This window comes from Podarcis melisellensis, assembly GCF_964234715.1.
Source record: "Podarcis melisellensis genome assembly, chromosome: Z".
Taxonomy (NCBI): Eukaryota; Metazoa; Chordata; class Lepidosauria; order Squamata; family Lacertidae; genus Podarcis; species Podarcis melisellensis.
In genome coordinates this window covers 29,617,567-29,630,395 of record NC_138547.1, presented here as the reverse complement: position 1 = coordinate 29,630,395, position 12,829 = coordinate 29,617,567, and the positions used below count along the sequence as shown (strand labels likewise).

General features: G+C 42.1%; 1 protein-coding gene across 3 annotated transcripts in view; it reads right to left on the bottom strand.

Moving 5' to 3' along the window:
- Positions 1 to 12,829, bottom strand: part of LOC309361962 (connector enhancer of kinase suppressor of ras 2-like) — a 318,598-nt gene that overhangs the window by 61,479 nt on the left and 244,290 nt on the right. For all 3 annotated transcript variants that reach the window (XM_081897332.1, XM_081897331.1, XM_081897330.1), the window contains exon 14: positions 4,004 to 4,038. In XM_081897332.1, coding sequence (XP_081753458.1) covers positions 4,004 to 4,038 — 35 coding nt within the window. The remainder of the gene's footprint in view (positions 1 to 4,003; positions 4,039 to 12,829) is intronic.

The window sequence follows — 12,829 nt, the reverse complement described above, 5'->3', positions numbered from 1 at the left end:
TACTACTAATATCCCAATGCTGCCTGGAGACACCAGGGGCCAAAACTGAGACCTTCTGCATGAAAAGGGAATACCACTAAGCTACAGTTCTTCCCCAATCTTGAAAAGTTGTTTTGTGAAATGTTTGCTAGTTCTAATAAATCAGAGGTGGGAAACCTGTGGCCCTCAAGATGTTGCTGGACTCCAACTCCCATCAGCCCCATCCAGCATGGTCAATCGTCAGGGATTATAGGAGTTGTAATGCAATGACCTCTGGAAGCCCTTTGTACTAAAAGGGATTACCCAACGATGGATTTTGGAATTATTCTTAGGGCACATGCACATCACAGTTTCAATGCACATTTAAAGCATATGAATTCTCCCAAAGAATCCTGGGAACTGAAGTTTGATAAGAGTGCTGGGAACTGTAGCTGTGGGAGGAAAACTACAGTTCCCAGGATGGTGGAGGGAGTCACATGCTTTAAATGTGCATTGAATTTTCTTTAAATGTATGGTGTGGATCTGCTAATATATATTTCTTGCCACTTCCACATTGCACACCATCCATTATTTTGGACATAAAACTTCAGAGGTGTTTCCTTTTATTTTTCTGGAAGATTACTTGGGGGTTTATTTTAATGCTATATTTGTGCTTAGAAGCTCGCCTATTCCCTTACAGAACTAACATTCCGCTAAGAATATCTGACGAGAGTTGTAACGATGAAACGTGGCCTGATAAAACGATCCCTCTCTGCCTATACTTGGGGTTTTCAACTTTTGACATTGAACGCAAGAAGTAACATAATGCCCAGAGTGTTCAATACCAAATGTTTTTCTTTCTGCCTTAATGGGCCTATGATTGACTACGCCACCCGTTCAAAAGAAGAGGCAAGGCAAAGCTCTCTGAAGGGCAGGCAAACAGCTGAAATGTATCGACCCCCAATTTCATTGTACACATTTTGTAAAGGCAGAACGTGGGCTACAGATGAAATCACTTGCAGGGGTACAGGGGGGAAGAAACATGCCCCCCCCAGCTCTTGTTGGATGCAGATGTGGGTAAATGCTTAACCTCTGTTGAATTTGTTGAGACTTAGCCTCCTTGGGCACATTCAGGATGACGAGGGTACTTTTACAACAGATATAAAACAGGAATTTAGAGCACCTGAGAATGAAATAACAAAGAACCTATGAAGAGCAGTACTGGATGTGACCATAGGTTCATCTAGGCCAGAATCTTGCTGAACTCCTTTTGGAAAGCCCACCTGCTGGTTGAAGGAAGTAGCCTTCTTCCTACAATTGCTCCCAGGTACTGGTATTCAAAGGCATGGTGCAACTGAGTGGAGGTTGCACACAGCAGGTGTGGGAAATCTTCTTCTGGCTGCAGCATGCTTGTGGAAAGCTGTGGAGGGCTGCATTGTATCAGCAGGTGGGACGAGATGCACACACAATAGCATGCTCTTTACCCACACAGGCACAATGTTATTCTCATGGAAATAGAGACATGTACTTGTTTCTTTGCAATTCCACTCTACACAACTTCCACATTGTTGTTGTTGTTATTTTAAAAGCCTTCCAAAATCATTTCTCTATTCTAAATGTGCATAGACAAAAGGAACTCAATGCTCCAAGAATGCAAATAATGTTAATCCACAGCTGAACAGCAAGCCCCGCCTTGCAGTTTAAAGACCCAAATGCCAAATGCAACTGCATCCCAAAAATTACGCACACGCAATTGCAACATGTAAGGGGAACGTTCTGCAAGCAAACGAGTTGACCTCCACCAGGACATTTTACCCTCTGCTTTGAACTTCTTCTACCAGTTCCTCTTGCAGAAGCAGATGCCATTAGACACTTTGCATAGCATCAAAACCCTTCTCCCTCTCAGCTGCTCTCTGCTGAAAAGAGGGAACAGACGCCATTTCAAATTCAGCTGCAGGCAGCACCTGCGCTAAGCATTCCCCATTCCTGCTGCAGAGGTGTGTGTCAGTGTGTAGCTTGGCCAAGATGCCTTTATGGGCTCTCCTCCCTAGGTAAACCCACCTCTTCACCACTGTCATTTCAGTCCATTTGCTTCCCTTCTCCTGCTGGACCAAATCTGTGCCACGACCCAGAAGCATAAGGCAAGCCAGTGTGGCATAGTGGTTAGAGTGTTGGTCTAGGACCTGGGAGACCAGGGTTCAAACCCCGCACTTGATCATAAAGCTCACTGGATGATCACCAACTCCCAGTTTAACTTTCTTCACAGGGTTATTGTGAGGCTTAAACTGGGAGGGGAAGAACCATGTAAGCCACTTTGAACTCTTTGGAGTGAAAAGGTGGGATACAAATAGAATAAGAAATAAATAAAATCAGTGAAGACACATACACCTTCTATGTACACACCAAGCTGTGGGCCTTGGCAGCTGCCCAATAAATGCTGGATACCCCTGAACTAGCTAACTCTACACTTCTATAAAAGCCCCTTGACCTGTTTCATTCATTTTAAGTTACAGGTTATTAGGTAGACATCCATGAGCCAAATATCAGCTCCATTATGTATACTTTGATGACATGAGTCAATCTTAACATAAGAACATAAGGATGTAAGAAGAGCCTGCTGGATCAGGCCAATGGCCCATCCAGTCCAGCATCTTATTTTCACAGTGCCAGACTGGACCCTGGCAAGCAGAATTTGAGCATAAGAGACCTCTTCCTTCTTTAGTCTTTAGTTCTCTCCCCCACCACTTCTGGCATCTATGGACTTACTTTACACGGCTTTTGTAATGTTTATTAAGATTATATACATAAAGTACTTCGAAGAGGTGCACAAAATGAATACTAAGCATCGCCCTTTAACAATGAAGCTTTTTTCCGTTTCCATGTCGTGTATGAGATTTTGCCCCTTCTCTCCCTCAATTAAAAGATTCTGGATACTAGCCCAGGATTAGTGCCAAAATAATACTGGAGCACAGGCTTTCTTGTCTCTCAAGAGTAGTAAAAAATAAATAACCCCCGATCCAAATTTTATTAAAAAAGGACTTATGGGAAGTGGCCAGCCTCCCATAAGAACATAAGAAAACCCTTACTGGTTCTGACCAATGGCACATTCTGTGCTCCCAGTGGCCCACCAGGATCCTAAGTGCTTGTGTTTCCCAGCAACCAGTATTCAGAGATAGACTGCTTCTGATGCTGGAGGCAATACACAACCATTATGACTAGTAGCTGTTGATAGCCTTAACCTCCCTGAATATGTCAAACTCTGCTTTGAAGCCTAAGAGTCCAGTGGCCACCACAGCAACTCAAGGGAAACAGCCCCTAGGTCTGTTTGTGAAATACTTTTAAAACCTTAAATGCATTTACATCATGACCAGTTGCAGATCTAGTTAAAAGCAAGCAAAAATAGTCAGAAAGAGGTGGGGGGAGGGGAGGAAGCAAATGGTTCGTCACTGGACGTTAAAACAAGGAAAGAAAAAATTGTTCAAACATGTAGCTGGCACATCCCTTGTTGTAAACATCTTTGAAAACATGAAGGGACTAAGTTACACTCAGGGCAAACCCACTGAAATTAATGGAGCTATGTAAGTCATGTCCATTATTTTCAATGAGACTATTTTGCATAGACTAGCATTTGATAAAACCGTATTTTTTAATTTTTAAAAATGTCAGGTGTGATGCAAAGATCAGAATAAATAAATATTTGCTCCCTGTTAAAAATCCATTATATATTTGTTTTAAAATTAAATTACCAAAAAAAGTGAAGATGACTAAAAATGGTCAATCTCCAGCGTCCATCTCTTTCTCATGTAATCTTTAATGGCCCAGTTCAGAGAGGTTTTTTTAATGCTGTTCATTATTGGCTACATGCTATTTGACAAACTATGCAGGGCTACCTTTTACAAAGTGCAAGGTTTGCAAGGAACTGAAAATAACAAGCACCTGGGATATAAATAAAATTTATTATTATTAATTTATTATTTTCGAAGCTCAGTTAGGGCAGCAACTCTCTAATTACAGTTTGATTAGTAAGAAGGCAAAGAATAGTTACCTTTCAGAATCACCACCGACTGCCTCTCCTGCTCTCTGCAGAAAGGAAGAGGAGAAAAGAAGAAGAAGAGAGTGACGTTTAGCATTTCGGGTTAACTGAGAAGAATGAAAGAGTTCCCGAATATGATCAAAGTTACATTATCTCCAAGAAAACAAGGAAGCAGAACAAACCCCAAACCACCACCATGGCTGTTCTAACAGGAAGGAAGCTGAAAAGTTGCACCCACTCTGAACAATGATTTTACACGAAAAATGAAATACTGACCGCGTAACATAGAAAAACCAGAAATGCTTTTGGGGCCGTTTCATTTTTGTTTTTAATCTGGTATAGGTAATTTTCAATAAATTCAGCAAAAGGTCAAGCTAAGGCGATCTGTACACAGGCTCTCTTACAATTTTTAGTAGATACACATATAGGTATATTACAATTTTTAGTAGATACACATATAGGTATATGTGTGTATATAATGGCAGATTATATCTCTAGAGGTTGGGGAGCATTTCTTGTCAGGGAAATGGTACTATGGAGAAGGATTAACCTCCCCAGTATCACAATTTTGGTCTAAAAGAGATTCTTAATTTCAGTGCAAAAGATTCCTGCATAGCAGGGGGTCTGACTAGATGACCCTTGTGGTCCCTTCCAACTCTATGACTATGAATCTGGTCCTCTTCTTCCCACAGTCCCTCCTATTATTATTATTAATTATACACACACACACACATCTTGTCTATTTTGGCCCTAAAACTGGCTTTTGTCTGCCAGCTGGTTGTCCGTCTCTGATCTTGTCCAGACACTACCTGAGATGCTTTTGGCATCACGGAATGTTCAGGATCATTCTCATTGCTATAGGAAAGGGACTAATTAGGAGAAGGCTAAAAAACTGAGTAGTGAACATTCACAGAACCCTAGATGTGGATGTGTGTCCCCATCGACTCAAGGAATTCACCCAACCATGTGGCCTGAATGAACACTGCAATGTGAATTTGTATGTATACTCTGGCGCAAGTTTGCATCTGTATCGGCCATATGTGACTGCTTCCATGCACCAGTCTTCCTTGCTAGAGGAAGTGAGAGTAGCCAACTTTGGAACAGGTAAGCAGACTCAGGGAGAGTCTTCTGGGAAGAAAACAATTTGTAGAACATGTTAGGTGTCCACAGACAATGTAAAAAGTGTGGAGTGTTTGTTTTTCAAATTAGGAAAATGTTTCCCCCTGCCCCTTTCAAAGTTAAGCATGCAGGAAAATGATGTAGATTTTGAAGCCAGTCAAACAGCTTGAAAGCCCAGGCAGACATGCTCTAAAAATTGTCATACCATTTGTCTATTTGCAAACACTGGGGAAATGTGTGAACCATTTTAAAACTGCACCCTGGGACTTTTGCAAGTCAGCCGTTAGCAGTCACAACAGTGAATGGTAAGGCGCTTTGTTCCCCCGCCCCAAGATATGTTTTCGATATCGTAAGATTCTTGTGTCTAATAGCTGTTGCAGTTAGTTAATGTTGAGTGGGGCATATGGCTGAGAAGCATTGTGCACAATCCTAGAAATATTTCTGGAATTATGCAAGGGAACTTCTGATGTCTTCCCTGCAGTAATACAGTGGAGGGGGAGCTCAGCTCTGGGTTGCCATCTGCTGGAGCACCAGATAGCTTATGGACCCTCCTTGCTCTGGCAAGTGAACAAAGTGCTAATTGAGGCTTTCAATTTTGCAATGAGAAAAACCAGTGTACAGTAAGGCAGAGAAGGAGGGAAATAATCAAGCAGAGGGTCAATACATCTTTCCTCCCCCCCACCCCATGGAGTTCCTCCTTCATACTCGCAGTTTAAATAGTGACTATTTCACAAGATTGCTGGCATTCCCAGCTAAAAGCTAAAAGCTGCATTTCTGCTGGCTGAGTATCTTTTGTTAAAAGCTCAGTGTGTTTGGTTACCTCTGTAACCAGGAAATGATGTATAGAATCGAAGTTATGCAGATTCTAAGAAACTTGAGTATTGTTCTATGTACCACTGCTCTTTGATGTGTACATGTGTGTATATATAAAATAATAATGGATCAGTACTCTCCTTGGGTTCTTTGCTGCAGGACTGCCAAGGCCCCTGGCCCTCAAAGTGTGCTACTACACCACTAGCAAGTAGAAGTTTAGTGCCCCTGTAGCATGAGACAAATGGTTAACCACTTTGAGCTTGCTGAGGAAAGGCAGGGTTTCAAATATTCATGTGGGTTCCGTTTAAGAGCGGCAAGCAAAACAGATTGTAAGCAAGCTTCCCCCCGCCACAAAGTATATTAGATATGTTTATTGCCTGAATGTAAAATCATGTAAACATCAACATCACATTCCCTTTTTTATTTCATGCCGCTCGGCAGTCAGCAACAGAGCACATGCTCAGAATGCAGAAAGTCAGGGGCAGACTTTGGTAATATGGCACCCTGAGCGAGGACAAAATTTGGCCCCCTTTCTAAATATTTCTCATTTTCATGGTAATTCCTTTTGGTACAGTTGCTTTTTAATGGATCTTCTCAGTAGGTGCACACAAACACACATGCACACACACCCCTCTCCAGATACAATGACATACAATTTGCAAAAATACAAAAGCATAAATAAACTGCAATGAATTAAAAGCTCCCCGAATATTAACATCCAGGAATGCTTTTATATTTAAAGATAATTATTATTTTGAAAGTTTACTTAACTCACAATTCAACCACACATCAGTTGCTCCATTCGCCATTTCAATAGCACCATTCACGAAACATTTGCATAGCCATTACTCATAGCCATGCTAGAAACAGAATATGCCACTGGACTTGCCACAAATGTTCTCCAGTTTTCCTTATTTATTAGGTTTATGCAAAGATTTATGAATGTATAAAAAAGGGTGATCACAGCTACAGCCAATAAATACAAAACTGGGATCTGAATCCTTTGGGGATTGAGAACACACACACACACACACACACACACACAAATTTTAAAAGGCTAGATTTAACTTTGTTTTAAACATTTCATTAGTTGTATTCTTCCCATTTCCCTATTCTTCCTTGCTCTTCTACACAATCACCAACTCTTAGGCTTGATCATGTGGAAGTACCAAGCCCCCATTTCACAAGAGGTTAGGTGGTTAGGATATCATGGATTGTGAAGACCACAATTTCAATTCCACTACCTTTTTCTTTTTGAAAACTAGAAATGATTCCGGCTGCTGAACAAAAGAGTCTGCAGAGACTCCTCACTGGGACACTCCAAGAAGTGAAACTAAAGAGATAAAAGATGATTGCACCACAAATGTCTGCCCTGCTCAAACAAGCTCTTCTTAAAAATAGCTTGTATCATAGGGGTTAACCAAAGTCTTTCTTTCTTTTTGGTAGCACAACAGCTCTGGGCAAGAAGCTTGTCTTGTTCTGAGTCAACATACACTCGTTCAAATTGTTATTCAATTTTTAGTTCAGGGTGGGATCAGTTTGCAGGTACAATGGGTTAATGCTAGGCACCAGAGATTCAACAACTTTAATAACTTCAATGGCTAGGCTGTGCTCCATGGAGACTGGATCTGCCACCTTCTTGGCACACCCCCCATGCTGCCTCTACTGCAGCCAGGAGGGGGAATGATGGAGTAGGACATCTTGATGAAGAGCACTCCAAGTTGTAACATTTCTTTCTTACATAAATCCATATTTATACCACATAGAACAATGCTCTCTATCCATGTGAAATTTCCCAATGCTTTCCACCTTTGTGCGATCCTAACACAAGACACCATAGGTTATACGCAAGGCAACCTCGTACACCTCTAATGGGGCTGTATTTGGGTTTCAACACTGTGTCTTGAAAACAACAGGGTTTGGTAAAACAAGCCTTATGAGGAGTGGTTGAGGGAGCCACTGTGTGTGTTTAACCTGGGGAAGAGAAGATTGAGAGGTGATATGATAGCTGTTTTCAAATATCTGAAGGGAAGATGGAGCACAAGCTTGTTTTCTGCTGCTCTGGAGGGTAGGACTAGAGCTAATGGATTCAAATCACAAGATGGGAGATTCTGACTGAATGTTAGGAAGAATGTTTCTGATAGCAAGAGCTGTTTGACTGTGAAATGGACTCCAGGTGGTGGTAGTGGTGGACTTGAAATGAAGAGGATCTCAAATTTGCACCTTGAAACCAACAGGTTTGTGTTTGTTTATGACTGACATTTTTAAATATTTCACCTCTTTTTTTAGCACACACAAAAGTTAAAAGGAAGGGGGGTACACATCTGATACTGGTCATCAGATTTAATTACTCTGCAATGGAAGCTATGTTGTAGTGGTGATAAATATCAATTTAGCCTGATTACTAATATGTTATTTAACAAAATCTATGAAATTGATATTTAATTAATGAAGGGTTGACACAGTAAACCCCACTTAGCTTGAGGAGTACTTCATCACTCAAGTAGTGCTGCTGAATCCAAAGGAATGGCAAGCACCACCGTCCTTCAAGATTTCTACACCAAGGCCCTTAATTATAATCATTTTTTGACATTACCTCCTGATATCATATTAATGGGCTGACGACACAGAGCACTTCATGTATTGCAGCCATTAATTTGCAATTCACGAGCTGTTTTAATTTGGAGGCATCTGCCGGAGAGACAGTCAAAATGTCTATACAAAACGAACAGCCTCTGCTAAAGTGTTTAGCAAGCTGAGGGTGAAAATAGATGCATATAAGATAATTAGTAAGAGCACCTCTCTGGATTCAAGCAGCTTTGAAGGTCTCATCCCATGTGCTGTTCCTGGCTGAGTAACAGGTTGCATTCTTTAGTCCAGACATTTAATCTCAATACAGTGCATCTTGCAAAACCAGATTGTGAAAACCACAATTTAGGACCCAAACTATGGTTTCAGTTTGGACTATAACTTTGAGCAGGAACAGATGTGGAACATTTTGCCTGGTGGGCCACCCTGTGATGAGTGGGAGGTTAAAATCCTGCTTCTGTGGATATAGCCAATGCAAAATTGAATCGAACTTACTCCACTCATCATAAAGTGATGGTAGCTGACCGGCAAGTGGGTCTGTTTGGGGAAAGTGGAATTGGACCCCATGGTGGGCCAAGATCGGCCCAAGAGCCAGTGGCTCCCCACTCCCTGACCTCCTCCTCAACTCCCTAGTCATCTGCTGGGTCATTGTTTACAGCTGAGTCTTCTGGGACATCTCCCTCCTCCCAAGCAGACACACCTGCTTTAAGAGACATCTGGTGTGAAGGCCTTCAGACCGCCAAGTGAGTGTTTCTGCGCACACTGGACTTTGCACCTTTACCCCTCTCCCAGCCTTGTGGTCTGGGAGTTGGAAGGGAGGAGAATCAAAGGTTGAGGCAGGGATCAGAGCATGCTTGAGCGGTTATCAGGGGCCCAGGAAATACATCCAAAAGACTAGGAACTTCTAGGGCCTTGCCCAACCCTCTGGAGCAGATCTGGGGAGAGTGCATGATGTGTGCAGACTTTGGGGAGGGAGGGGGTCCAGTGGTGCAAGTGGAAATCCTTGTGTTGAATGCCCCCACAAGGTAAATTTCAGAGCCTTGAGTGAGGGGAAATTGGGGCAGAGGTGATTGAGTAATGAAGAAGGGGTGCTTGCTTCTGAGAGTCCCCCCCCCACCTTCCAGTGATGACACCCCTGCGAGATTAGCAGTTTAAAGCAGAAAGGGCGAAAGAGGCAGCTCGGCAGCAGGCTTTGCAAACCATTCTGGATCCCTGGGAAACCAGGGAGAAAATTTAACCAGCACTCTGCATTTTCTTCTCAATCTCAAAGATAACTGTGTGATTGTAAATGCACGCATATTAGATCAGATTACTTTTGTAACGATGAGAAGGGATTTCCATGAAACTCTGACAGTCAGACATTGCAATCTGATCAAATAGGATTATCCGCTGCTGCCTCATAGCAATTTCACTGTGAAAAGAAAAGGAAAGTGGTGGGGAGAGAAACCCTATCTGGTTCAGATAATATACTCAGCAATGTTTCACCCCCCCCAAAAAAGAAAAAGCAATATATGGATTTCTTTCTTTTTTTAAAAAAGGGAAGCTGAATTCTGGAAAGACAGAGGTATTATGCACCCCAAGTTCTTATGTCTGGGAGTTCTCTGGATGGGGTTGCACTCCCATGATTTGGCCAGATGTGGCTTTTGGACTTACTTTAATTTCTCCTTCACCCCTAGTCAGCACTGAAGGCTAATCAAGAATACAGGCACACACCAGAGCTCAAGAAGACCTTGTTGCTCAAGCAAGGCTCAACTAGAACAGGGAGTTCCTGTCCAAGAGGATCCAATGGCCAGCCTGGCAGACGGAGTCAGTCCAGGGCTCAAAGATACTTCCCTAAGAAGATGCCACCTGCAGTTCAGTGAGAGCTGTTCAATGGTGGAACAGACTCAAGGTGGTGGACTCTCTTTCCTTGGAAGTTTTTAAGCAGAGGTTGGAAGGCCACCTAGTTGAAAGTCCTGCATTGCAGGACTTTTAACTCTACAATCCTGTGATTCTATTATTCGAATTCCGGGACCCATATTATCAAGGGACATGCAAATTAAATCAAGAGGTCTGAACTTGGCCCAGAAGCACATGGGCAACCATTGCAATTGGTTAGGAACTGGAGCTATATGCTGGTAGTATGACCCCACGAATTAGCCACCACATTTTGCACCAACTGGAGGCTTCCAGCCTAGGCCCGACATACAGCACGGATGGGGATCCTGTAGCTGAACAACATTTGGAGGGCCACAGTTTCCCCATCCATGTTCTACAGAAAATACACAAAAATGATTCACATTGTATTCATTACTCAGATTGTTGTGCGATCAGTTTAACCTGCCACTTGCCCCCCTTCTGCTTGCCTAACAAATGAATCAACAGCTTTTTCTCATCTTGTTCTCTGAAACTACGGTCTGAACGATCACTTGTTCAATTTCACTCACATCAATTTGCTGCCTATGAGACTCCTGACATGTTGAAACTTTCAAAGCTAACCTCTGCTTTAAAATCCATTGGCTTCCTGGGAAGAAAATGTGTCAAGGAAATGCTTTCTAATGTTATGAGAGAATGGATTTTTGCCTTATTTGATGGGGGGTGGGGTGGGGGCAACCCTGGCTTCTTATTCACCAGCACAATCTACTCAGCTTTGCTGTCCTAATTTTCATACCCATAGTGCTAATACAAAACCTTGGTGTTTATCTAGTCCTAAATGAATAGAACCAAATTTAAGTGATACATCCCAACTGGCCAATTCTGTAGCGAATTCTCCTTTTGAAGTTCATTTAGGTCAGTGATAGAGTGTTTGAAATATTCTCCCACTGCTTTCTGAATGTTGCCATTTTCAATATGAGGTCTGCACCCATTTACGCTTTTATCATTCAAAACAATTTTGAATAGCTAACTATCGCTAACCTCTCTCTTACACACACACACACACACACACACACACACACACACACACACACACAGCAATTCATGCAGCCAGGAATGATTTGAATATTCCTGACAGGCACTGCAACCCATCATCATCAAGAAAGATGCTTGTTCAATACTATGGGTGCTCCATGTAAGAATTTGTGGTACTCTATCTATTAGAGCTAGGTGCTGACCAGCATCATTAATCTTCCAACTTTGCTGCTTTACCTTGGAAGGGTTGAAGGATTTCTCCTGGGAGCGATTCTGCTGTGGCTGTACCAGCCTCCATTTTTCTTAATTATTCCTCTTGTCATGTCTCTAATACATCTAAGAGGACAGAGGCAAATGTCCAGTCTCCTTTGCAGAGCAGAAATGTGTCTGGAATATGTTTCTCATCAGCAGCGTGTTATCACACAAACGTTACAGGTCATGTCATTATCTTCTAGCTTAACATTCAATAGGGTTTCCGAGTTCAAGCCGGGACTCTTGATCATTTTGCATGTGAATCAACACAAAATCCACCAAGGTCACACAAACACACTCTCCTTCTCTCTCTCTCCTCCCAACCGCCTCCCTGAGGTGTGCTGCCTGTGTGATTCAAAAACTGTCTAGGGATCAAAGGACATGGGTAATCTTTGCTTGGGAGCTGACACCTTTGATATACATGCTTTTTAATTCTGCTTGTATACAACAACACTCGCAACAACCTCCTGTGGAGAAATCTATTGCTTCAACTCTGGCGCCAGACTATGGTATAAATGGTTGCGGGAAGTCAGTGCAGTGCATAGAAATATAAGCATAATTAAAATAGTGCAATCAAAATAAAGCTGGCATCATTGCAGAAATGCTGCAAAGACCATGTTTTGATGTTGAACCGCAAGGGTGGGCCAAATGATTTCTATTGGCAGCACACACTTTTTAGGTAATCTGTCAAAGGTGCATGCTGACTATGGGTAGAGCCAAAGTCAGTGATGGGCAAGATTGCAGCAAAATGTGGGTGTGCCCACCCTACCCCTCCTTTCTGCCCAGCAGGCTGCTATTTCTGATAGTTGCTTGTGTAACCAAAGAAGTACAACCCCATGCACAAAAAAGAGATGTTAACCAACTTTGAGGGAACCCTGAGATTTGCAGAAATACACAAAATCTTTGGAAACAAAACACAAAGGAAGAATCCCTTACCTTCCTCAAAAAACAACAGCCCAATGAGAACTAGGTTTGTTTAATGGCTAGAGAATGCTGACTGTTGATGGGAGGGTAACATGGACAATATTTTTCCTTTTATTTAACAAAATGCAGTGACCACATGGTTGTTAGAAAAGTGTAACAAAAACATGAAATAAAACAGTGAAATTACCAATAAAAACAGGAATTTAAAACATTCAAAAGATGACTGAAATCAACAATAGCTAAACAGGAATA